Raw genomic sequence first — 27,949 nt, forward strand, 5'->3', positions numbered from 1 at the left:
GATTAAATATGCAAACGAGGCAGTAACGAGTTCAGATTTCCAACTTCCAATTCGGGTATTTTAAAATATAACTAGAGACGGAATCTTTATTGTGTAGCACACATTGAGGACATGACGTAACCGTAACGCTCCCTAAACTATAATAACAAACCCCCAAATCGTATACGTTTAATGATTAATACTATGGTATTTTATCGTTAGTTGTTTTGTTGACGTGTGAACTGTTTTGTTTTTATTTTAATGAAAATATTCTGTATTTGTGCGTCAATTGTCAATACTACACTGGGCTCAGAATTTGTCAATCATCTATAATTAATTTCAGGCAGATTACGAGTTTATCCTTGTCAGCAGGATATCATACCAATACCCACTGGCTGTAGCTTACTTTCGGTAACCACATTAAAGAACAAAATTGTTATAACATGCAAAACAGTGGTTTTACTGGACGGATCAAACTCTGGGACAACACTCTGGAGCCAGCATCCGTGTGTCACACCGTAACCAGTCCTCCCGTTGACCACAACAAGAGGTGGTTAAAGGCTGTCCGTCTATCGGAGTGGAGCAGCTGCTGCCGAGTCAACCATCCAGGGGCGAAAATGGATCCCGGTGCAAGTCGGTGATAGAAGCATGGACCTAAACAGGACAGTCATTTTGTAGCCTCTAAACCGAGCGACCGGCGGGACATACTTCGTCCTATGGCGGGTCTGTCTCATTTAGTGTTCCGATTTTCGGGCTCTGCTGGTCGGACATACGGAGTGTTTTCCAAAGGCTTGACGAGGACTTTGTTGATATTTTTCGATCTCGCATGGCGCCTGAGAATCAGATTCCCTTATATCTACCTCGTCGCTTCGATGATGTTTAATGTCAGATTGCAGGTAGGTTAAATGATGCAAGCACTATGTTTTGGTTGAACACCCCCATCCCCCCTACCAGTTGCAGCCTCAGACAGTTAGCTAATGTCAATAAAGAAACAGCTGATTGGTGTTTCAGTTTAACCATTGACCATGTTAACTGGTGATCACAACGAATTCATCGGTGGTTGCCTTTGTGATCACATGTGCATTTTTATTGCTTTGTTGTCCATTTTTATTAAGGATTTTCACCTTTATATTACATGAAACATAGCTACATAAAAAATGACCAGGAGGTACAGGCAGACGGTATACAAGCCAAGTAAAAGCGCACACTTGCTTTAATACAGGTTGAGGATGATGTTGTTATGAAGCACCGTGAATTGGTTTAGAAAACTTACCTGGATAAAAGTTTAGGTTTTTACATTGAATACATTTGCACGAAGTCAAACCTTGATGAACACAAAGCGTTCCTGTTTCCATTGTTATCGCGTTGGTCACTAGGAAATCTGGTTTCTCGTTAATTCACAACACCGGACAGAGACTGCGGATGGTTTAATGTTGAGCTACTATTCCCAGTGTGCTGGCTGATGTCATGGCTGTCTATGCTCTCTGCTCAGAACCGGACTCTGGGACTGCGTCTATCTGTAAAGACATCTATCTGTCTATCCAACCTGTTTATCTGTCATTAAATACACACTGTGCCAATATACCAGGTGAGATACATTAATATATAGTGAATGACAGTGGTAGTTTAAATACTGCTCCGTGATGAAGTAGTGAAACAGACTGTGTGCTGGAATAACTTTACAGTTATGATTTAAACTGTATGCAAAATATGTGTGACAGTGTGGACGTGCTTCAGAATCAGTCAACAATGACATGTCCATACTAGTTGAGGAAGGCTGAGGATCAGTGACAGATAACCTCCTGTCCTGTTCCAACAGTCAATAGTCAGTAGGAATGAGCTCGTATATCCTCAGGCTGTTAGTGAATGTCCTCCATTGTGTATCCAGGAGTAGTGCTCAGTGCTGCTGCACTCCACAGCAAAGAACAACAACCACCACCAGTAAAGCATTAGCAGCATTGTGGTGCGCACATCCAAGACCCTAAACCGCATCAAATCAGTCCTTCCTGTTGACAGTCTCGGGTTCAGGCTGTTGTAGGAGATGGAGATGGACTCTGAGGTGCTTTTTGTTCAATAGAATAATGTAACTCAGGCAAAAGGAAAATGACACCTTTGAACATTTTCATATATGTTTATATGATTGCCAGTGGCCTTGAGAGCTGTGGTTCTCTGTTGTTCTTTGGTTGTTTATTGACTTGTTCTTCCATCTGTTCACAGGTCCATATTGAAATCCACTGAATCTGCAATGCATGTTCATTTGGACCAATAGCGGAAACAGCATAGCAATGTGGAGGAAGAGGACGCACATTCTACACACTGCTGTGACAATGCAACAGAGTGACATGGCTGGTTACTGCAATCAGCCCTCATCACAAGAGCCCAGTGCCTTTGTTTGGAAAGGACATCAGTGATGTGAAAGAACAGGGGCAGAAGTGATACGTGAGGCCGATGGGAACAGATGTCTCACTATCACACTTTTTGCTCGCCATGTGAGATTCAGAAGTCACTCGTCTGATCCATGAGGACTGTGAAGGATGAACGGCAGTATATGACCTCAGCTCTTTTCTTTACATATCAAGGACTGCGGAATGGATTCGACAATGAATTTGTTCTTACTCTTTATTGTCTGAGGTCAACCTGTATGTTTTCAATCTCTCAATGTAAACACCTCCCAGAAAATGGAAGTGGAATCATGTAAAAGTAAAAAAAGTTATTATGTACACTACATGACAAAAACAAGGATGATCTCTGTCCTCAGTAGATTGATCACTTTGACTGAAACCTTTAAGAAACGGTGGCTGTTTTAGCTGAAAGGGGGTAAATGGCGAGTAAAGATCTGGTTAAGCTTCTGTACCTTTCCTCCACTGGAAAGCAGAGTAGCAGAGCTCCTGCATCGCTTGTCAGTCAGTAAGCGTTGTGCAGTCTTAAAGGAATCACTGCATGCCATCTGTGTGTTCATAAACAGGTTGTACCACTCGTGTTTGTGTATCTGTACGCCAGAGGCACTAGAAAGGTGACATTAGTGAAATGTTACATTCATTTGTTTTATTTTGCTGCATTTGTACCGTGTTTCTGTGAAAAACATGTTTCAAAAGGGTTTTGAAATCACGGCAAGGAGAATTAAATTTATGAAAGAATAAATTAATGAAACAACCCATCTAAGCCTGTTCAACATTTATTGAAACATTATTATTGGTAAAAAGAAACATTTTGAAGTACATTGGAGGACTGTACGGGCACAGAACTTAATGGAATGCTCTCCTGTCAATGCACCACAATGAGAATACTGATTTTTAAATAAATAAATCAAATATACCCCTTAAAAACACCCTTGTAAACATGCTCTCCAATGTGATGTCATTGTGGGTTGTATCCCTCTGGAGGTGTCTGGTGTTCCCTCAGAATGTTACTCTACAACAGTACCGCTCTCTTCCTCTTGCCTCTTGCCATCCCTTAAAAGTCCCTGCGGTAACACGACCTGCTGTGGCATCATCCATGATTTGCTGTAATGAATTCATTGATTCAGTGATTTTACTTGAACGAACTACAGGGCTGCAACTAAACAAACTGAAACTGGATGTAAAGTGAGCTAAGACTGTGAGATGCAGTCGACTTTTTCATCTGTAGTACCAGACCCTTCCACAAAGAGGAGGCAGACCATTGCATGAGTTCTTCCTTCCTGTCAGAACATCAGTAGCTGTCAGCTCCCCGCTAGTGGATATGGCTGATGTGAGGGAGATATAACAAAGATGATGTAGATGGAATCTAAAGTGTACAACAGAATTCATGTCTACTCTCTAATTCAGGGTTAGGGTTAGGTGAGTTAAAAGCTACATTTTAGAGAGAGTATCAGAGAGTAACAATTCACTTTTACAAATGACCATACGGTCATATCACACATGGTCATAATGCTACTTATGGAAATGAGGCTTGTACTTCCGTCCTTTGTTCATTTGTATTCGTTTCATTATTCTCTGATCTTCATACAAAAGACAAAAAAAAATATTGATCCATGTCTGTTGCAGGAAGCATTTACTATTCATCTATAATGACTGAAGCCCAGCCACCAGGACTATTTGGCTCTATACTTGGATATGCACTTATTTTAAGTAGGTTTGCAAACTGCTGACATCCTTAGTCAGTGCAAAATGTCCCCAGCAAACTTCCTCACAGTCACTCCGATGCCAGGCTGCTGTGTAAAATCATCAGCCGTTGCCAAGGCAACTGCATTAGAAAATTCTGTATTTGACAGACAAACCTTCCTGCCTATCCCCCTTTCTGCAAAAAAGGGGATAGGGGATTTATTTCTCTGGGATTTGCCACAGGAAAACGTTTTAATAGGTTTAACACAGAGGACCGGCAGAAACAGAAATCTATAGATGAAGGATAAGTGAGGTGGTGTGCTTCCCTGTTTTTTGCCAACCACCATTTGTATGCTCAGAAAGTGGGGGTGGGAGTGTGACAGTTGTTGGGGGTGGGAGGGTGGAAGAAAGATTATGGCACAGAGTTTTAGCCTTTGGCATTTGTGGTGGCAGCATCAGCTTTGTCTGACTGTGCAAGACTGTGATAATGTTGCAAGTGGATATGGCAGCGATTTTAATCAAATGTGCAATGCAGCACTCTTACTTACCCCCACCATACACATTATTCATAAGCTTTTAACAATTTATGTGGGACTTCATAGTGCATGTCCCACATAGTGTTTGTTGTTCATCTGGCGTCATTTTAATTTTGATGAAATTTTCTTTGAATTCACCTTTGAATTTCATCAACGTTTTAGCTATCCACTCTGGTCCTTTGGAATATGAGTTTTTGTTTCTTTAACAGCTTCACATTAAATGTAAACACAAACAGAGACTAATTATCTCTCTGTCGCAGTCAGGATCTGAGTCATTTGACCCATTTTCTGCTTTAAAACTCAGATGGTTGTTGCACCATGAGACAATCATGCTAGGTGCTAGGTGTATGGCAGATTACCAAGACATCTGACATCATTTCTAATACTTTGACACAATGTCCATCTACATGATTGACAGGCATTTAGAAGTGATGAACGTTACTATTCCAATTCCAAGCATAGAGATTGGATTACTAATGCTATATGGAATCAAACATTAATCCATTTGATTTCAGCTCTGGTGCATTAGTCTGTAAACTGCATCGTCTCTCACCCTCACTCTGACGTTATTGGAGACCATGTAGTTTGAATGTGCTTTTACTGTGTCTAATGTCCGCTTTGTGGTTATTTAAATCAACTGGATCTCTCAGTTGACATGGCGTTGACTAGGAAGGAGACGTACATATGCAAAATGTTAAAACGGATGAGATCAGGTGCAGAGAGGAAGCTGGCCTCGAAAAAACGGATGGAATCAAAGGAGTGGGGGAGGAGAGGAGGAGGGAGCCAGCAAAGGAGAGAGAGAGAGATGTAAATAGGTCAAAAAGCAAAAGCCACATAGGCACCTCTTTGAAAAGGCATTAATGTGACATTTCTTTTTCTTTCAATCTAAATTTGTACATTCCATTATTATATATAATATATATTATATATTATTATTTATATTATTATTATATATATTATATAGTCTTAATATAACTTCATTTCTTGTCTATTTAATCAAATCAATCAAATAAATATGAATGCAGTAAAATGATTCATAAATGTAAACTTAAGTCCACAATTCAATTCACAGATTAAACTGATATGAAACATAAAGGGATGAAAGGCTCCCCTCCTCTTTCATGTGCTGTTATACCACATCCAGATTGGACCCAATGTCTCTGTCAACCTTAGAAATACATTGATGATGATGATGACAATGATTATACTTTGGTTTTGTGTCATTGCAAAGCCTTTGTAAAGCCAGATAAAGCTCTATGTGGCCGGGATTGAAATTGTTCAGAGGGCTTCACTTTAGTTGACACCTTGTTATGTAACTACAGCAGGGGTGCAAGGATTATACTGACTAGTAGGCCACACACACACACACACAAACACACACACACACACACACACACACACACACACACATACTCTGCTGCCTTTGTGAAAATAGCTCAAATAAAGACTCCTCTCATATGAGACCCAGCAAATCAACTCAAATATGCACTCAGATCAGATTTTGGCAGGAGTGATGTGTAGAAGGAAATCCTGCAGCTCTCCTCGTCCCATGACCTCTGTAACACACACACACACACACACACACACACACACACACACACACACACACCACGCCCCAAAGACTGGACCCCAACCCCCCCGCATCCCCCCCAGCAGGAAGGATGTGTGTAACCCCATCACATCCCCTGCTTTTAGATCAGTCTAGTTTATGTTTGAGGCACAAGTTAGAGGAAGATTAAGAGAAGAGGTTTCTTGTGTGATATTCATTACGCTGCCTCTGCTGTGTCTCAACTATCAATATCCATCGCTGAACAAGCCCCTGCAGCTAATAATGTTCCAATTTTGCTCTTCATTCTCCTAAGAGCCAACATTGCTAAAGCACAATTTCCTTGTTTGGGAGATGTGGGATCAGATGCTTAAGCAGGCTTTATGCTATGGAATGTGATTCTGCTTGATTCCATTGTAAGTAATTTTGTGTGCATGTGTGTGTGTGTGTGGGGGTGAGGGGCAGCAAATGACTCTGCCGTGTTTATGTCTGTGCATGTGTGTATTTGCAGAGGTCAACAGTTTGGGGGTAATTTGCTCGTGGGCATTACCGTGGCGACTGGGTCAATTGAAGTGGTATGACTGCTCAATCAGGTCATGTGAAGTCGGTCAAGAGTGCGGCAGACGTTTTCCATAATGGTCGACCTAATCTGACAGACGTGCGCCTCCCTGGGGGGAACACGCCCACGGTGGCATGAGGGAGAGAGAGAGAGAGAGAGAGAAAGAGAGAGAGAGAGAGAGAGAGAGAGAGACAGAGAGAGACAGAGAGAGACAGAGAGAGAGAAGCACGAAAGACTCATGCATGGCTTTGTGGCCTTTGTTCTATGCTTGGATAAACCTTAACCTTAAGTGTGTAGGACAGAGAAATACAATTATTTTTAACTTAATCTGACTTTCTGTTAGGCTCATCCTGCTTGACCAGGCCCAGTATCAACATAAATGGACAGTAACACCTTCATTAGTCTGACCCAAAGTGCCGCCAAGGTTTTGCATGCAACCCATTTTCACTTCTAGCACAGAAAATATTCAAATCAGGCTTTACTCTTTGTGCTAACTACTTTGCCTCAATCCATCTACTATGCAAAAGTCATAAGCAGTAGGAATGCAGAGAGAAAAACTCAGAGAAAACACAGACGCTCCTGTGCTGGAAGGGCCTTCTTTGCCCCAAATGGGAACACTGAATACTCCCCTTCTTTGCCTGTGTTTTCACTGTCAGCTTGAAACTCCTCCACTAATCCAACACACACGTCCTGGCTCTAATGGCGGTGCAGGCAGTGCATTTATTCAGGTGTAACCTCATGGTCTCCAATTTCTCTTGCTATGACGAGAAAGCTCATGAAGGCACCACACTGCACCAGACTGGATCAAGCCGGATCGAGGGGGTTCGGTTGATTGTGTAATTCTTTGGCTCTGCTCATGTGAACTTGCAGAGAAATGACTCTGTTCAACATGTCTACTCATGCCCTATTACTATGACTTTTTTGGAAGATGACAAAGCAAACCTGAGGACAAGGAAATAGTGTTAGGTTACGTTAGATAGTGTGTAATGGAGCGATATTAGAAGTTCATGGCCTCCTTCTATGTCAACCTGCTACCACATTCTTTTTGACTGTGCATTGAGAATCAATGACATGATAATCAATAACATAAAGCTCTTCCAGCTTCTGCCCAAACAAACTGAAAATATTCCTTTTCTGTCTTTCTGCTTCTCTCAAGAGAACGCTTCCTGTTGTGTCTGGAGAGTTTCTCTTTGTTTAAAATAGTTGACTGCGAAGCAAACATTTGTCAAAAACAGACACCTATTAATAAACAAATGAATGAATACATTAAAACATCTGTTCATTCTTGACCACTAGAGTAATGCACACAGGAAGTGAGACCCCCTCCTTCTTTGTGTGGGCAGGAATGCAATAATTGAAACCACTTGTGTTGTAGAAACAAGCTTTGCAAGTCTCTGTGTGTGTGTGTGTGTGTGTGTGTGTGTGTGTGTGTGTGTGTGTGTGTGTGTGTGTGTTCTCCATTCCACTACTTACTAACCTGATGGCTTTACCACCTACCTTTACCTTATGTAAGAGCTTTTGGTAGGTAGAGTCTGGGTGGATTTTTAGACGTGTTATGAATTGACGCCTGAAGTGCACACAGCCACTCCACTTTCACCTTTAAATCTCTCCATCTTTCATTGCACCATACCTTAAAAATGGGCTGCCTCTGTCTTTTTCCCTGCACTGCAAAGCCGCTTTGGCCACACTGGGTTCCTTTCCTGCACGACAGAGACATTTGACTCATCTCTGACTCTGGGCTTGGGTTGTTTTCAGGCTTTTTTTGAGTTTCAATGACATTGTGAATGAAATTGAGTGTTTCTTATGACATCAAAAATATATTTATAGTTCTTGGGGCAGTCTTAGGTCGGGGCCCAAAGTGGATGCCTACCTTGCTTTAAAGTTAAATCCACCCTTGCACCTATATGCCACTGGTGAATTGTGTTCAGGTTGTTAGTGAGGCTGGGAACTGATTTAAGGGAAATAAAGCAAGAACAGACGGTTATTCTCTCCAGTATCGTTAAATACATGAACCCACATGTCCCCTATCCAACACATCAGAAAGAGGCTAAACAAACAAAATAAACTCATGAGGAGGTTTCGTAGTCCTACAAATATGAATATTATCGTGATTTTACTACTTTCACTGTTCCCTGTCGTCACGTGACCTCTGCTCTGTGAAGACGATGGGGCTGTGTGACGGAGTTTGATGGGATTAACGCACCAGCGTTAAGAGAAAGAATACGACAAGAAGTTCCTATATTTGATTTCAGAATAAAAGCTCTAAACCCTAAACGAGCCACTGAAATGCACGTTTAAATTGAGTCATGCTTTTACTTTGAAAACATCACTCACTTTACTTCCCTCATCGTCCCGCTTGTGACAACACACTTGACGCAGCTGGATGAACTACTCTCCCGTTACGAATGGAGAGATGAAGGCGTATTTAGAGGGACACCGACAACACACTCGAACGCCGTGGGGGAAAACGCCGCTCATATTCCGGATACACAGCTGAGGGGGAGCCGGGGGGGGATTTTGATGCGACTGAAATGCAAATTGATACAACATCTCGGAAAAGAGGACGCTGCCCGTGAGATCACCTGTGTACCGAATGCGTCCCGATTATTAGGACGTTACCGATCGTTACATTAGACAGCGTTTGCACGGTGGAAGTTTTCGGTGACACTATTTGGGGAATCTTGAATTATTGGCTGCATTCATGGACGAAGACAACCAAGGTATGATTAATGCGATGCCATTCATATGCCGTGTATTTGTATTGATTGCATGGCTACAGGCATGCGCTTCTGCAGCATGTTAGACTTCCTGATCATCATTGTTATTATTACAGTTAACATTATTATCATTAATCATTGTCATCCATTAAAGCAGTAGTAATTAAGTTATAAATAATTGACTTTCACGCCACTACATGCAGCAGCATTGATCTCATCTGCCAAGTAATACATCAGAATTTCTCTAATGAAGTTAAACTGAATCTATACTGAGTGCTGAAGATGATACATAGAGAAACTACAGTGAATTCCACTTATGTGTAAAAAATTTGCCAGAATAACAGATTCAAATGTTAACATTATTTGCAGTCATTTTCTCAGTCATTGAATGCAACATCAGAGGGCAATTCAGGTATCAGTCCTAGTGGTACAACCATTGGTTTGAGCTTGTGTCACCTGTAGGCTTGTGCCAAACAACAGGTCCTCTTTACAATCAACTAAGAGGAAACATCTTTCATTTATTGACATACCAGAAGTTCAGGTAATGCTTTTTTGTAGAAGATGTTGGCCGGACTGCATCACAGCTGGTTCCAGATTGTGGACTACAGCATCCAGAAGTTCAGTCAATTCCACCCGCCTGCACGCTGTTTAATCATAAACTGCTGAGAACAGAGATGAGGTCAGGATTTAATCAAAGGTACAACCCACAGGTCAAAGAACATTAATCCACTTGTGTTGCCTCTCGTCTCTGCAAAGTCGGCGGTATTCACGCCCACTTGGTGACTTACTGGCGGAGCTGCAGAGATGTGTGTATTTATTGGAGGGTTGCACGCTTGGCACACAGGCACAAAGCTGTCATTGTGATGTGAGACGCCGGCCTGGCCTCCGGCGGCGGCGGCGGCAGCACACGTCGTCACATCCAGTTACACAGACATATGGTGCTGTGATGCCGGCCAGAGATAGCTGACAACAGCCAGGAGGGTATAAACACACACACACAGACTTTGGACACATTCTCGGATGCTTGCATTATACGCACCGACACACACATTCACATAGAAACACAAATATTCCCTTGTAGCGCTGTCCGCAGTGAAATTCAATGGATTAATGGATGGCGGCCGGCGTGTTTGTGCGTATGAGCAGGTGTGTTTTTGTGATTTATGCCTCAGTCTGTCTGCCCATCTGGAATAAGTGATGTCCTGGAGCAGTTTCGCTGAGTTTGCCTGGTTTTTGTGTTAGTGGTTGTTTGAGTGCGTGAGAGGATTATCCACAAATTTCCATTATGTATTAGAAAAGATTTGTAGCATCCCCTCAGACACACACACACACACACACACACACACACACACACACACACACACACACACACACACACCAGAGGTGGTCTCTCTGAGTAAGCAGAAACAGAGTGTAGGCAGAAGGATCGTGTGTGTGTCAGTTGCTATCGTAGGTGTGGATCTACTTGTTGCCGTATGATGCGAGGGGCAGGTTGATAATGCAACTCGACAAGGTTCAGCGCCCACTTGTTCCTCACACAGGGACAGACAGACTTTGCCGGAGAGGACAGGAAGTGGCCGACAGAATAAGACGAGGTGGACGAGACAGCGTGGCAGAAGCGCGAGGATGGAAAGGCCACGGGGAGTGAGAGCAGTCATAGTCGTACTGATGGCGAGATGTCTGAAATGGAATTAGATAGTGAGGCAGCAGGAGGTGTGTGTGTGTGTGTGTGTGTGTGTGTGTGTGCCAGAAGGGAAGAATGATAAAGTGCCAGAGCAAAGTTGGAGTTCTGCCACTGAGAGACAGAGAGAGAGAGAGAGAGAGAGAGTGGACCAGACATTGTTATTAAATCAATTCTCCAGTGTATTACTTTAGTTACTTTCACTAAAACTCCCTCTGTTCTGTCAGGATTCGCTCTTTCTCTTTGAACAGCTACCGGCCTCTAGTCATCTACACATCAGTGCTTATACAAAGAATCATTCGTGTTTATTTTCATCTTTTCCTCACCATTTGTTCCCCGTGTCTTGGTTTCTTTATGTACAGTGTGTAGTGATGTAGTGTAGTGATGTAGCAGTACAAATCCTTGTGCAAATGACGCAGACTGACTGATCACCACAATGTGGCTTTGTGGCAATTGTCATTTTATTTGGTCACGCTCTGATCATGGAGTCATTTGAGCGAGTGAAGTCACAGCACAGCTCTCCCGCCTTTATAAACACAGCTCAACGGAGATTAGAGGAGTTATGCACATATGGTTTGAATCACAGCTTTTTATATTAGACGTTGGCTTCACGGCAAGTCACGTGACGGCTCTCGTGTGTTTGGTCACAGAAAGTGCTATTTACATATTACACTCTGCAAAAACTAGCCTTGGCTATTTGGTGTGTGTGTGTGTGTGTGTGTGTGTGTGAGAGAGAGAGTGTGTAGTCTACGGGGTTACGGCACACCGCAGCCCAGCCCAGGAGAGGAGAGACACGTGCTGGGATTTGAGATCTCAGAGCTGTTCCACCGGCCGGCCACAGGCTCCTGCCATCTTTCTTTTTCTTCCCCGTGTCCAGCGTTTGCCAGCGTTGACATGTTTGTCTCTGGGGTAGATTTACAGCCCACCCGCTGTGAAGTAGCTCAGAGAGGAGTGTTTTGAAGTGTTCACGGTTCACAAATCTGACCGGTGCTCAACTTTTGGAACAAGTCACTGCTTTGATACTTCTAATGTCGGGGCGCTGGACGCACAAAGATCACATTGTGCAAAACTTACATTCATGCACATCTGTTCTGGACTTTGCTGAAGTCTTTGAAAGGTGTGCAGCGTTTTTAAACACTAATGGAAGGTGCAAGAATGCTTAACTGTGTTTTCTGGTGTAACATTTGCGTGGGGAAAACATAACGGGTTACATCCCACACGTTTATCTCTCTTATCTCTCACTCCGGACATGAGTGTGTGCTCCTGCTCACTCAGCTACAACAAGCAGTGAGCAGTGGACTGGAGTGTGAGTGTTGGGCTCATAAAGGCATTGCATGACATCATTGTAATCACAGCACCCTTAATGTTACAGCTCTCAGGTAAAGTGAATTTCCCCTCACACGCTCTTCTTCCCTTCTTTTAGAGAGGGATCACCTGTTCTCCCTAAACCACAGATACATATCTCTGCAGGATCTGGGCTCTTAATACAGCCTGCAACTGTGAAAGCTTTAAAAAGGAACTAGTAATGTTTGAAATGATCTTCGTGTTCATGATCCAGTTGCATGAAGAAGCCAAATCTTCAAATGAACACAAGCCTCAAGAACGAAATCCTCTTGGACCTCTGCTCTGGTTTCTCAGCCTCATAAATGAGGTCTGAAGTACTTTGGGATGCGGCCGTGACCCTGCAGCCGAGACTGGTAACATTGGTGCATGAGCAAGCAATGTTTTGACTGAAGCAGACAGGACTTTGCAATCAAATGTCCAGATTCTTTCGACTTTGCAGTGCAGCGAAAACAAACAAAGATTACAATGGAATGGTCGTAGTGGTCAGAACATGGAGGGGCTTTGCGGAGGAGGAGGAGGAGGAGGAGGAGGAGGAGGAGGAGGAGGTGTGTTTTCGTCACACGGTAAATCAAGTTGTTTTTCTGCTCTTTAGAAGGAAAAATCAGAGCGTGCTGAAGCTCCCAGGAGACTGAAGTCATGTGCTGAAATGAATTTCAGGCAAAAGAACGTCCTGCTCCACTTGAGGCTGTGTGGAACGCTGCATGATTTGGCTTCCCTTAAAGTGTAGGTGTTTGTGTGTGTGCGAGTGTGTGCTAGTGTGTGTGTGGTGCCAGTTTTTTGGGGAAGGGAAGAGGAGGTTGAGCAATAGTGGACAGGAAAGGTGGGGGTTGGAACAATTATGTAAGGGAGTGTAGATTGTTTGACCTGCGTAAGATGCAGGAACAAGGTGTATCCTCTCTCCCAGGACTTCACCCAGTAAACACAACACACACCGGTTGCTTTTGCTCGGCACTGACATGCAGCATCTGTATGCATCTGTGAGATGTCATAGACTCAGACGCTGCTCTCTGGAGTAACGGGCCACATTCCATTCAAGTACAAACTGCTTGATGGATTACATTTGTGTCTGAAGGAAGACAAAACATTTAAAGGAGTGAAACCTAAAAGCTCAATTCTTGAACCGTGTTTGGAATTAATTTTTCTCATTTTTGTCAGATTTCCAACCCGAAGTCCGGTGAAGTGAACAGTCAGTTTCTTGGCAGGTGTATGTGTGTGTGTGTGTGTAGCGTCTGTTCAGCCTCTCCTTCCCCCCCTTCGGGCTCACGCCACTCCACCGCCACCCCGGCTCTTTCGAAGGGATTTCTAACACCCGGGCTGACATCATCATCCCTCTATGATCACCCCAGGATGCTCTCACTCCCCTTCACCCTTCTCTTTAGCAGTAGCGTGCTGCATCATGCAAAATGAATCCTCTGGTGAGGTAGAGCAGATGAGCTGTGACTGCACCGCCGCTCCTCTGACAGAACGCTGAGGACGTTAAAGCCTCGCCGTTCTCCTCCCACGGCCTCCTCACGGGCTCTGTGTGGCGCTGGGAATGTGAAACGCTACAAAGAACGTAGCAGGAGGACGAGTGCGGCTCACAGGCTCTCTCTCTTCCCATCAGTCAGTGTGTGTATTCAAGCGCAGGTGCTTGTGTGTTTGTTACATCACCTGTGTTTGTACAGTGTGTTTAAGAGAGAGACAGTGATGGAGATTCAGTGGCACAGATTCAGCGAGAGACACTTGTGTGTGTGTGTGTGTGAGTGAGTGGGAAGCGGATGCTGCAGTCGCACAGTGTGTATAGTGTGTGTGTGTGTATAGAGTGTGCTCTGCTCAAAGTAGGTTAGTGGTGCAGGGATGAGCCCAGCTGTGTGTGCCTCATGTTTTCCTGCTCCCAGCATTTCATTTGTGGAGCCACATGTGTGTATATGAATGGTGGACTCTGTGTTTATATGCATGCATGAAGTGCTTTATATGGTATACATGCACACACACACTCACACACACACAGAGGATTAGCGTGGGCTTCATATATGGAGACAAATGGAGGAGATGGAGTGAGGAGGGATACGGCTGACAGTGGATTATAGGTCAGGGGCTGAGGCTGCTGGCGAGGCTTTACACACACACACACACACACACACGTCTCACATAAACACACAGGACGCAAAAGTGATAGAAAGGCATCCATGAAAAGAAAAGAGAAGAGTGTGACAGCGAGGGAGCTTCCATTGTGTGTGTTCATCTTGACAGCCTGTGAAATGCTTCATACGCGTTGCCACCACGCTCCATTCTCTTCTTCACTTTTCGGAGGCGCTTTACTTTGCCCTGACACACACACTCTCTCTGTCCACGTTCATAACCCCCATTACCCATGATGCATCGATGTCATGGCAGCAAGAGACGATGATTGGATATGTTCGCTAAAACTGCTGTACATGTAATGTGGCTGTTAATCGGCTACGACCAGTGTAATGTACACTGCACACACACACACACACACACACACACACACACACACACACACACACACACACACACACACACACACACACACACCAACTGCTTCACACTCTTCAATTAATTCCTTTAAATAGCCAAACGTTCGTCATGGCCTCTGCTCCACAGATCGCTCCTTGGTTCCCGGTAAACGCAGGCCTGTAATGCAAACATAATGCAAACGACTCGTTCTTGTCTGTGTGAATGTGAATGAAGGTAAATTGACATGTATGTTCTTAACAGTTGCTATTCAAATGTGTGGTATGGAAAGCACTAACAGTTAAAGTTTCATCCACTTGGATCTGTGTGTGTAGAGGAAGTCCAGGATCATGTTCCGTATCCTGTATGCCCGGCCGGACCTATTGTGTCAGCACTGTAGTTATTTTTATATCTAATTTATCTCCGTTCTTCCTGCTGTATTCCGGTATGATCGGCCCAGCTTGCATTTAGGTTTTGACCTCTGCCGGGTGTAATTTTGTTTTCACGACGATATGTACTGGAGAAAGTCATAAGAACAAAGTAAGTAGGACTGGAAACCACCTGAGAAACAGTCAAGCAATCAATACAAACATTTGGAATGTTTGGTTACATGCTGATAAGGAAGTGATTCATCTGCTACACTTATATAAACACTTCAAGTAAGAGTCCCAGCTGTCTGTTATCTTTAAATCCCTCTTGTAACCCATCGTATCGCTCGTGTTCTCAGGGGAAAAGTTCATCAGCTGGCAATCTTTCTCCGTATCACAACAAAGACTACAAGTATTGAGAGAACAAGGTGGTCCTGAATGACCCACATATTCTGTGTAACGTGCAGATCCCTGCTCGACTACCTGCCTGCTCCTCCTGCTCCATTTCACGCCGCTTTGGAACAGTAAGAGCAGGGGTCTGACTTGGCAGCAGGAGCGCGTCTGCCTTCTGCTTCCGTCTCTCTCTCTCTCTCTCTCTCTTTCTCTCTCTCACTCTGTCTGCCGCTCTGTATCTGTATCCCGTTCTCCAGATGAAAGTTCTGAGCCCCGCTGTCTCCGTCTCTCCCCGTTTGTCTCACGGCCTTCGTATCAGACCGTGGGCCGGTGAGACACTCCAGTTATTTCCTGAATGAGTCACCCAGGACTGTGGGGGAACCTTACAGAGGCCCAGAAAAGAGTTTCTAGGAGGACTTAATTATACGACCTCACAGCTGAATAGTCTGGGTCGTTTAAGAAGCCAATCTGAAATGGTATGCTGTGAGAATGGAACTAGATAAACACAAAATGAATCGTTTGTGGAAGTCAACATAATGACTTTGAGCGGATTTTGGCTTCCAGCTTGTTTGTCGCTTCATTAGGAGCCGTTTGATATCACTGTATGCCTCCCAGAGATCAGTGGGATCAGTGGTGCATAGCGGTCGGAGGAAGGTGACATTGGGTTAGAGTGGAGATATGATTAAAGGCCGAGGGAGCCGAGCCACTTTGCACTGCTGAACCTGCTGCACGGCCAACAGAAACATCTCCAGGGCCAAGTCTGGCCACAGTTACACCCACACATGCCTGCTCCTCAGCTTCAGAGTCGGTGTTATTGTGTAACAGTGGAGTCCTCCGTGTATTAGAGAGTGTGAGAACATAGAGCGCAGAATACAACACAGCACAGGCGCAACTTATCAAAACGTTCACAGGCCTTTGAGGCGGATTGCAACATCAACGTCCTTTCATCCGTCTCCACATCCAGCAGGGGAGTCGCCAGATTGGCGGATCCTTTTATCGGTTGCAAAAGACGTAGAATTCTGCCAGAAATGACTTGAGAGTAATAAGGAAGCTTTAGCAGCAGCAGAGGAAATGACATGAGAAAGGTGAAGATCATGATCAACAAGCACAATGAAAGACCACCTGCCCCTGGAGGTCAAGTGGGTAACTGAGCGTGAACATGTGATCCCAATGACAAATCCTCACATCCAGTGCAGGATCTCCATATGCAACAACCCAAATATACACTCAATGGATAGAAAGTAAACATACATACATATAAACTATCAAATGCAATGGGGAGAAGACACATTTCTTTCAAACCTGTAGTAGTTTTACACAAAGAAGTGATTGTTGCAGCCATGATTTGTAACAGAGGTTACAAACAGCTGTCAGGTGACATCATGCTGTGTACTGATGAACAATCAGTGAAACCCAATCTCCTATTGAAATGAGCCATGAAAAAGGAAGTTAAAAAGAAAGAAAGATGCAACTTAATTTTTTGTCTCAATCTGAACAGATGGCAATGAATGTTTGGAATAACAAGTGGGAGGACCGGAGAGTTTCATGTGGAGGTGAACTGAGATGTGAAGTCTGTTGCCGCTGGGTTTGGCTGGGTATGAAGATGCCTTTGTGGTCATTTACATTAATACGTACATACATCACAACATTTTGTGTTGTATTTGTTCAAATAGATGAAACGACTCCTGATGGAATCATCTGCAAATAACCCAGAAAAAGGAGGAAAATCATGTAAATCAGTTTCTACCAGCTAGCAACATAATTGTATGTAGAGTGCATAACACACACCGAAGACACAGTACTTACGTGAACACCCACTTCCTGCTCCGCGCACACACACACACACACACACACACACACACACACACACACACACACACACACACTATCCCTTGCCCTGAGTGGGAGTTGGACAGAGTGTTTCGGGAAACTGAATTAGTCTAAAAAGGATTGCGATGATAAAATCAAGGCACCCTGTTGCACCATCTAGAGGACAACATGTGATGTTACCATGGTGATCAGCGGTCACTGGTTTTTCTGAGCCTACGTCTCTTATCAAATCAAAATGAACAACGGAGTCGTGAGGGTGTAGAAGAACAGCAGGAGACCAAACCAAATTAGTCTTGGCAGTCTAAAGATAATGGAAGTGATATAAATATAAATATAAATAATTGACTAAAGCGAAGTGCGACTACCAGCCTCAGATGGAGTGTGTGTGTTGTACTGCTGCTGCACTTTGTTTTTCTGAGCTGATGTGAAATGCAGGCCAACATCTCCTCACCATCCCCACAATGAGACGGAGAAATGAGGATAATAAACAACCGACAGGCTGTGCCGAGGGAAGACGAGACTTTGGGTTAGATTGTTTTCTTTATTATGTGAACGCCAGACTGGAGGGTTTGTTTCAGGTAGGATTGGAAAGGAGCTGATGATGGTGTGTGTGTGTGTGTGTGTGTGTGTGTGTGTGTGTGTGTGTGTGTGTGTGTGTGTGTGTGTGTGTGAGTCAAAGCAAGAGTTGGAATAGAAAGCTGGTTGGACCAGACTGGGCGCTTTGCAGTAGGCAGGAGGAATGTGAGCGATTTCAATACAACTGTCATCTGTCAAGAAGCAGGAACTGTCAAAGAGGCTGCCAGTGAGTGTGTGTGTGTCACTGTGTGTGTGTGTATGTGCGTGTGTTTGCTCATGCTTGAGGCTACAAATAGGAGTAAGGGAGGGGCCAACTACAGGTACTACACACCTACCAGTCACAACTGCATCTGAGCAACGTGGGTGAGCAGGAAAACACGCAGCTGTGACTGTGTGTGAACACAGCGCTGACCCTCGCTGACCGACACACACATTCACACACAGACACGCAGACCCTCAAGAAGACTCCTGCTGATGGAATGTCAGTCATGGGACCTGGAGAGGAGAACAGGCAGTGTGGTATGTACTCTGGGCCACTTTCACCGTCTTCAGTATCGTCACTCTGTCACATCTTCAACGTTACTTAGCATCGCTCCTTTAGTGATGTGCCTTCATAGCATAGCTTTGTTGAACGCACTTATTGTAAGCTGCTAAATGACCGTAATGTAATGTAATGTAATGTAATAGCATTGAATAGTAAGAAATGTATCTAATCTCACTCTGTGTGAAGTGTTTGCCTCTTGTAAGTCTTCTTTTGTCTGAAGGAGAAGCTTGTTAATGTGTCGCTTTTCAGTAGTTAATCCCCTGTAGTCAGATATTAGAGTGTCCTTGAACGCAACATCAAAGAGACTGCAGGTGTTTCTGCCTTCGGTGTCGCCTCCCTTTTCATCTTTGCACCTTGCTGATTGGTACGTAAGAGTGTAGATGGTTTACTTAGCTCACATCTTGGTCTCCACTCTGTATGCTGGTCATTCAGAGAGGGTGACCTGGTTCATCAGCAGGATCAGTATGCAGGTCGAGCTCCTCCACTCTCCTGTCTGAAGATTGGAAAGTCACGATGATGGTCGATGGGGGTGGGTCATGTGACTTTGTGGTCTGCCAATAATGGCCTGTGGATCAGATAGCAAACCTCGTCCCTATCTCCTATCTGGACAGGGACGTCTTCCCGTCTGGACCGTCTGGATTGTCACGCAGGGCGGAATGAGGAGCAGGGCGGTGATGCATTATTCAGAACCTCCAGTGGTGCTCGGATGATCAGTTCATTTGTCTAAAGGTTCTTCATCAGTAAGCACCACTACTGCCACCATGCGACACTTAATGATAGAGGATCCCGTGACTTATGGTCTCGGTGGGACTGATACGGGACCCGTGTCACCGCAAGCGTCGGCCGTCTACTCACCACAATTGGTCCCAGTTGGTTGAGGAGCGTTGGGGCATTACGTTGCCTGCAGGGTGTCTTTGCTTCATAATTGCTACATTGATACAAAAGCAGAGGAGCGACGGGGACAGAGACCAAACTAATTCTCGTCCATTTTGTGAGTCGTCATCTGTTTCTGCACATCGACACATTCTTTGTTGTCTTGCAGCGAGGTCGTACTTATCCGTCTCACTTTCTTGCACTCTTACACTCTTTTCCCAGGCTTCTCACTGTGCTTTATTACAAACCCATGACTTCTGATTATTTATTCTATTTAAGATAGCAAATATCTTCTGATTGCTCACCTCACTCCATTTCCTTTCTCATGATAGTGACTTGTTTCTGGTGTCGGCCTGGTTGAGGGAACAACAGGCAAATGAGAAGCAAAGCTGCTTAACTCTATAAGTCAATTGGAGGATATGAATCGGCTTTCACACACACACACACACACACACACACACACACACACACACCCACACCCAACCCCCCACTACAAGCATTTGATTACATGTGGACAAAGATGTTGATAGAAGAATGTGTGAGTGTGAGAGGAAGAGGGAGCGAGAGAGAGAGAGAGAGAGAGAGAGAGACTACGTTAATGACCTACTTCCTGTGAACTTGGATTGCCAGTGATGTGCGGAGGAGCAAAGCGGGGAGGCCCTCTGTGTGTGTGTGTGTGTGTGTGTGTGGTTTAATGATGGATAAGGAGGCGTCTCTGGGGACACACAACACATGCATGCACGCCGTCTCTAGTACAGTTGCTTGCTTTTGCGTGTGTGTTCTCTGCAGATCTTGCATGCATGTGGTACACACTCCTGCAGTGTTAATGAGCCCTAATCAGGACTCTGCTGGAGGTCTACATATAGAAGTGTAACCCTGAGACATGGGAAACAGTTTGGCCTAACACTGCCAGGTCACGAGGGCTTTGGGTTGGATTCATTGATCCTTGTGACTGACTGAGTGGTAAGAAGGGGAATGAGTTTACTTCTCCTGCTCACACACACTCTCCTCTTGTCTCCAGTGCCTGAGGACTTGTCTCTGGAGGAGAGAGATGAATTGTCCAACATACGACGCAGAAAAAAAGAGCTTCTGGATGATATTGAAGTGAGTAATGGAATTTAAAAAACAGGCTAGAGTCTATTTGGATGCTCACCAGTGTGAAATGAAACAATTCAGGGCTTCACTGTTTGATCAAATCCAGACATGGAGTTTGCAGAACAAGTGACTTGAGTTATTATCATTTTTTCTTCTTCTTCTTCTGCAGCGGCTGAAAGTTGAGATTGCCGAGGTTATGACTGAGATCGAGCAGCTAACCTGTGTGGGGGAGAGGTGAGTCCTTTCATTCCTTCTCCTGCTCTTCTAAATACTTTATCACTACGGGCCTCACACCTGCCTGTGTGTGTGTGTGTGTGTGTGTGTGTGTGTGTGTGTGTGTGTGTGTGTGTGTGTGTGTGTGTGTGTCTCTGTGTTAATCCTCTTTTGTTTGAGGAGTGAAGCAGGACAGTCCCTTGACTAAACATTTGCCAAGCATTTTGTATTCAGACGCTTTCATTTGATTGGTTAATCAGGTAGCGCGTGAGCCTGTGCCTGTGTGTGTGTGTGTTTGTGTGTGTACTACTGCAGGTGTGTGTGTGTCTCGAGCACAGCTGGCAAAGGGGCTCAGGCTATTTGAGGCACACACAATGCATACACACAAAAACATACACAGGTGGAGTTTTCTCCTCTGGGGCCCAAACGCAAAATGGAAGTAGAGAAACATTAAGAAGGACGTTAACGTTTACACAACATATTCTTCATGACGCCTGAAGATGCGTCACACTGACTCACTCTGCACACACTCCAGTATCACATAAGGTGATACGTGCATGGTGTGTTTAACATATTAGCTCACACCCTTGACGGTCACACCATGAATTTCCTTGTGCTTTGTGTGTTTACAGCAAAACAACGCAAAGAAACAAACAAATTGCTATGGGGAGGAAGAAGTTCAATATGGACCCTAAAAAGGTCAGGACCCCCCCCCCGCCCCCCCCACACGCTTCAATGTATGAAACAGGTAAAGGACATGTAGGTGTGTGTTCTTGACTTGTGTGTGTGTGTGTTTAATAACAGGGGATCCAGTTTCTGTTGGAGAACGATCTTCTCCAGAACACGGCAGAGGACATCGCACAGTTCCTTTACAAAGGTGAAGGGCTCAACAAAACGGTCATCGGGGACTATTTAGGGGAGCGGTGAGTTTCCTTTCCATCCCTCTCTCTCTCTCTCTCTTTCTCTCTCTCTCCCTCTCTTGCAGACGTGAGCACTAAGCCTCAGGAAATTGGTCGTCTGGTTTTAGGGAGCAGAATGTCGGCGGGAGGCCAAAACATATAGAATTGTCACTGTAGACTGTGTCACGTTTCAAGATTCGACAGCGTCTGTTTAACGTCTGCTCCTCTCTCTGTTTACAATGAGAGTGTGTGTAAATAGTTCCACGGGTTACTCGTGTTCCTCTTCCCCTGCAGGGACGACTTTAACATCAAGGTCCTCCAGGCGTTTGTGGAGCTTCATGAGTTTGCGGACCTCAATCTTGTTCAAGCTTTAAGGTGATCCTCCTTTTCTAAGCATTTTCCTGTTTGGAAATTTAGTGAAGAAGCAGCGTCTTAAAGATCCTAACTGAGACATGTTTATTGATGAGGTTGAGTCGTCGATGTGCGTTGTGACGAAGAAGTTTCTCGCGTCTCTTCCTGCTGTCGTAGGCAGTTTCTTTGGAGCTTCAGACTACCTGGAGAAGCCCAGAAGATTGATCGTATGATGGAGGCCTTTGCTTCTAGGTACTGCCAGTGCAACCCTGGCGTCTTCCAGTCCACAGGTACCCCATATGCACACACACACACACACACACACACACACACACACACACACACACACACACACACACACACAGAAACATACAGTACATCCACATATCAATGCAGCGGACTCCCCGTCTGAACTTGGATTTGAGGTCAATAAATCTGAAACATGTGACCCCCACCATGGAAACAGCGACGACATCATAGCTCCCTGCTCCACGCTCTTATGCTATTAATCCCAATTGGACTGAACCACACAGTCCTGATGCCTCTCCATTTATCACAGTGGCCTGGAGCTCAGTGACTTATTGCTTTGTAAGCAGTATTTGTGTGTCTAGTGGTGATAATGAAATTGATCACTGGTCAATAGCGGTTGTGAAGGCGGCCTTTGCCCGCTCCGCGGCCCCAAGGGAACAGGGTGGAGCGGGACACTGGTGATTTGTCATGAATCTTAATGTGGCACCGACTCAGTTATTGGTTGTCTCAGGTTTACATGGTGCCGCCTGCGACCCCACACACACACATACACACATGTATCTGCACGTGTCCAAGCTGTTCTTTGATAATAATAATTGGTTAGGGGTAGTAATAGATTTCATTTCATTTCTATTTGATAGAGTCATAGAGTTATAATTGTTCATAAATAATTTGTGCTGTCCAGCCCAGTGCCATAAGAAAATAAATGGCTGAAATACCATTGAGCTTCTATACCGCTGTTCTTCATCTTTGTCTCTGTAGACACCTGCTACGTACTATCATTTGCCATCATTATGCTGAACACCAGCCTGCACAATCCAAACGTCAGAGACAAGCCCCCGGTGGAGCGATTCATCTCCATGAACAGAGGGATCAACGAGGGCGGGGACCTCCCAGAGGAGCTACTCAGGGTGAGAAACGGCCTCTGTGCTACACGCGCTCTACATATAAAACTAGCTCCCTGACTCATCTCTCACCCTCTAACCTAGCAACAGAATATATCAACAACATTGTTTTATGCACTGTTGTCACCAGTCATAATTTTCCAGATGAAACACATTGTGCAATACTTTGAAACGGAAATAAAGCAAAACTATGAGACTCTCTAAAACTCTTGCAGCATGTGAAGTAGCTTAGCGCAGTAACGGCTCATCTGGACAAAAATCTCCAACTTTTTCAACAGTCTTGTCCCCTTTCTCCTCTTCTATGTCCCTCTTCATTTCTCTATACAGAATCTATATGACAGCATTAAGAGTGAACCCTTTAAGATCCCAGAGGATGATGGGAACGACCTCACTCACACATTCTTCAACCCAGACAGAGAAGGCTGGCTGCTAAAATTAGGTGAGTGTGTGTGTGTGTGTGTGTATTCCCCCTTCTGACAGAATGCAAGACATCCTGATTCACTTAAGCTGGTTAACGTTTGAAGCACATCAAAATTCCATGTATGACATCATCTGGTCATGTTCTTTGGACAAATCTACCAAAAGGAATCTGGAATTATGTTATGAAATGATTATATACTGTACTTATGATCTATTTATCGTGACTGCTCACTTTCTATAAATGATGTATTTATTACACACACACATACAGATACACACACGCATGCACAAGCGTAATGGAATACTGTAATGGTATGTTGATGTGATGGGAGTTGTGTTAATTTGATCAGATGAAGGATTTATACATTTCGTAGCGACTGTAATGCAATAAAAAGTAATCTAAAACAAATCAGACAGAAATGATGTAAACGATAACTTCTAAACATTTCTGATCAAAACTCAAGAGAATGAATGAGAGTCAAAAAAAAATTCTAATTGGTGGAAAACCCTCTAATCCATGGTGACGGGCCTCGTTTACTTGGAATGCGAGGGTCAGGATGCAACGATTAATTAGATTGGTTGTTCGAACTCTCAGGCGTTCTGATTGGCAGGTCTGAAACCACGAGACATACTTCCTGTCTGCTCTCTCTCTTCCTGTCAGGCGGCCGAGTGAAAACCTGGAAGAGAAGATGGTTCATCCTGACTGACAACTGCCTTTATTACTTTGAATACACAACAGTGAGTGTCTCATTACTGCTGCACCGGTCTGTGTGTGAATGTGTGTGTTTGTGCTTTTCTGTGTGTGTGTGTGTGTGTGTGTGTGTGTGTGTGTAGTTCAGACCCTGCTTGCTGCTAGATCAGCACTGTCCTCCCTTTACCCTGCAATTATCCTTCAGGACACTGTCATTATGTCCTGTCCTCTGGTCAGACCGCTACACACACATACACCACACATACACACACACACACACACACACACACACACACACACACACACACACACACACACACACACACACACTATTCTGTTCAAGGTTGAGTTCTATGGAAGCAGAGCATGTCACTATGGATTTCCTTCCCTGTCTCACTTTGCCATAACCCATACAGATAAACAGCTAGTTATCCTGCTTGTTTACTTTTTCTTCACTGGTTTGTTTTTCTTCCCTCTCTCATCCAGGACAAAGAGCCTCGTGGGATCATTCCACTGGAGAATCTCAGCATCAGAGAGGTGGAGGAGCCCAGGAAACCAGTGAGTGTTTGCCTCAGTCGAGTCACACGTCCATCACACGCAGTACATCTTCTCCTCTGTCATCCTGCTCATCCTGTGTTCACTTTGTAAACACTCATCATGGCCGCCGCGCCGTCAAATCTAGTAATCACGACAGCCTTCCTTCTCCTGCCATCTGTCATTTTGCACATCTGGTCTTTTCCCTGCCTTTCAGAACTGTTTTGAGCTGTACAACCCCAACCACAAGGGCCAGGTGATCAAAGCCTGCAAGACGGAGGCAGATGGACGTGTTGTCGAGGGCAACCACGTGGTCTACAGAATATCGGCACCCACGCCGGAGGAAAAGGAGGAATGGATTAAATCCATCAAGTAAGACTCCTCACACACAAACTCCTTTAAAACAAGAATAATGTGGGATGTGTAACTGTTGTAACTGTTTAAATTCTGTTCAAATCAATCAAAACAAAAAGGATGCGAGGTAATGGTCCGCAAAGACTGGTATGTTGTAACATAGTGCAAATCTCCCTTTGCTCCTCTTCTACACCGTCTTCTCTGAGGAAGAGGGCGCTGGATCAGTCACCGCTAATAACACACAGGGGATGATGCAGCATGCCAGTAAAGCAAGATCCAGGAGAGAGTTTCATCCAGCATGGGGGTTAACAAGAGAGTGTGTGTGTGATGATGGTGGGCCCTCTTGATTGATGGAGAAATATAGGCTGTAAATAGTGATTGTCTAGAGATTCATCGCTCAGCATTTGGCAGCGTCCCTGACAGGATTTTGTCGCCGTGAAGCAGCGACTAAAAGGTAAAAAGGCTTCCTGTTTGGAGAGGGAGAGGGGGGGAGAGGGGAGAGAGCGGCGGAGGAGGAGTCGGTAATCTCCAGCTCCATTGTTTCTCCTCTTTTAGACTCAGAAACCTGCAGAACAGCACGAGCGCGTGTCAGTGTGTGATTGTCTCCGTCAGCTTTGCTACATGCTTGGCAGATTTCTGAAGTGAAGGGGGATTGGTGAGGGGACGGATAAATTCTGGGGGGGGGGGGGGGGGGGGTTGTCTCTTCAGAAACCATGGAAACCAAACTAGGTCACGGCACAAACTTTTATTTGATCTAGTTGAGGCAGGGTTTGTATAAATGTGTCGACATTTCCATATCAAAGATGCTTCCAGACCCTCCTCTCATGTGGCCTTATTTATTTCATCTTCCTCCTTTGATTGGCTCCTCCAGGGCCAGCATCAGCAGAGACCCCTTCTATGACATGCTCGCCACCCGGAAGAGACGCATCGCCAACAAGAAGTAAAGAGGGAAATTCCCCTCCTCTTACAACCTCCAGCCCCTCCATCCTCTATGCTTCTGTTCATGTGCACGAAACATAGACCGCACATACACACACACACACACTCACACACACCCGGCCGCCCTGCAGAGCTGGATTCAGACATGATCGCCAGCCTCGGCAGCGTGTCCATCTAGTATAGACCGGTCCTGAAGACAAACCTCAGTTTGGGTTGGATGCTCATGGACTGGCTCAGATTTGTGGACGGACACACAACCATCATGGATCAGCGCATGAACGTTCATCTTGCCAGTTTGTGTCTCCTCTGACTCACGCACATCTACATTCAGACGTGTTTTTAGGTCTCCTTAAGCACAACTGCCATTTTTTTAGGTGCATTTGTATGCGTGTCTGTGTGTGTGTGTGTGTGTGTCTGTGTGTGTGTGTGTGTGTGTGTGTGTGTGTGTGTTGCAGTGTGCAGTACGAGTGCACAAGTGATGTTGCAGTTAAACATCAGAGTTCAAATGTATGTTTGTAATCATTTATGCAGGGGAAAGACTCATCACACTTCAAATAGACAGAATGTGAGGAGGGTGAAGGTGACATCTTCATCTCCAAAGCCAGAACCTCAGAAAACAATGCTAGCTTAGTCAGTCTTGAGTCAGCTGGGCTGATTTGATTTGTTTGTGTGGACCACAGAATTTTGAAAGTTGTTTTAGTTTGGTAGGGTCTTTGTCTTTGGTTGAAGGTCAAACTAACTTTCAGATGAGGAAGTGTTCAGTCTCTTATTTATGCCTGTGTTATGGCCCCATAGGGCTCCAGTCTGATGAAGCTCCAAACGTGGCCTGTGTTTGTGAACGTCCATGTGCTGCTGTGATCCTGTTTGCGTTTCATTTTAACCCTAAAGATCCTCGCTTGCTCTTTGTGTTGCTCTTTAACAGTATAACCAACTATCTTTTTGTATTTATTTTCATTTGTGAAATGGTTTAATGTTCAACAATATATCCTTAAGTTATGTATGTATATATATTATAATGTATAGTTGTTGGTTTCTGGTCTCTCCATTGTCACACACTCAGAGTAACATGTTTGAGCCGAACCTGGCAGAACTTTGCATCAGCTGAAGTTTGGGGTCTTCTTTACAAAAGCCTTAAACATAATCATAAGGAATATAGTGATGATGATGATGATGATGATGATGATGATGGCAGTGGTGCTGTGGGGTCAAAACTGTGATGATCATGGAAACAAAAAGCCATGTGTGAGGATTGAGGAGAAATGGTTGTTTTTCATGACTGTGTTGAAACCGGTGCAGAAGTGATGATGATTATAGTGAAGTCATATCAGTGATGATGATGATGGTAATTATCATGATGTCAAAGATTAAAGCCTTCACTAGTAGTTTTCTATGTGATTGTAAAATAAAATGAAAACCCTGTGGTCAGGGGAGAATATTATCTTCTATTGCCCTTATATGGGCTATAGTTCTATGAAGTTTTCTATTATCTGTAAAAGCTATTGGTCACATTGTAAATTACATGTTTCTACATAAAATATACAAAAAGCTTTTAGCAGATGTGATGTATTTTTTAAATAATGAATGCTAATCTTGACCTACATATTTGCATCTGAAATGAGCCATGATTAACGAATGATCCAGATGTAACTGTAATGTCACCATATATCAAGAGTCTTAAAGTCCTGAGGGAGAACAGGAGAGGTCCAGAACCACAGGGCAGACTGGAGGAGAGGAGTGAGGGGAGAGCGCCCTCTGCTTCAGGTTTCTGACAGAACACAAACGTGATCTGCAGCAAGTCAGTCCGTCCACATGAG

The 27,949-nt window shown here is 44.4% G+C and overlaps 2 protein-coding genes across 3 annotated transcripts; both read left to right on the forward strand.

The window, feature by feature from the left end:
• The first annotated feature begins 501 nt into the window (after positions 1 to 501).
• Positions 502 to 3,239, forward strand: smim10l3 (small integral membrane protein 10 like 3). Its single transcript, XM_076164501.1, has 2 exons — positions 502 to 875; positions 2,197 to 3,239. The coding sequence occupies exons 1-2, from the start codon at positions 696 to 698 to the stop codon at positions 2,215 to 2,217; spliced, it is 201 nt and encodes a 66-aa protein (XP_076020616.1). The 5' UTR covers positions 502 to 695; the 3' UTR covers positions 2,218 to 3,239.
• A 5,841-nt stretch (positions 3,240 to 9,080) lies between these two features.
• On the forward strand, positions 9,081 to 27,532 carry cyth3b (cytohesin 3b). Of its 2 annotated transcripts, none has more exons than XM_076164608.1 (13): positions 9,081 to 9,422; positions 20,507 to 20,589; positions 20,750 to 20,814; positions 21,426 to 21,492; positions 21,598 to 21,716; positions 21,987 to 22,067; positions 22,221 to 22,333; positions 23,055 to 23,203; positions 23,525 to 23,636; positions 24,279 to 24,355; positions 24,795 to 24,866; positions 25,060 to 25,214; positions 26,068 to 27,532. In XM_076164608.1, the coding sequence occupies exons 1-13, from the start codon at positions 9,404 to 9,406 to the stop codon at positions 26,138 to 26,140; spliced, it is 1,185 nt and encodes a 394-aa protein (XP_076020723.1). In that variant the 5' UTR covers positions 9,081 to 9,403; the 3' UTR covers positions 26,141 to 27,532. The 2 variants fall into 2 exon arrangements, with proteins under 2 accessions (XP_076020723.1, XP_076020722.1); XM_076164607.1 differs by lacking the exon at positions 9,081 to 9,422 and adding an exon at positions 17,863 to 18,587.
• Positions 27,533 to 27,949: the final 417 nt, after the last annotated feature.

Source organism: Genypterus blacodes, unplaced genomic scaffold (genome assembly GCF_046128005.1).
Source record: "Genypterus blacodes isolate CSIRO-AG114 ecotype Tasmania unplaced genomic scaffold, CSIRO-AGI_Gbla_v1 ptg000137l_1, whole genome shotgun sequence".
NCBI lineage: Eukaryota > Metazoa > Chordata > Actinopteri > Ophidiiformes > Ophidiidae > Genypterus > Genypterus blacodes.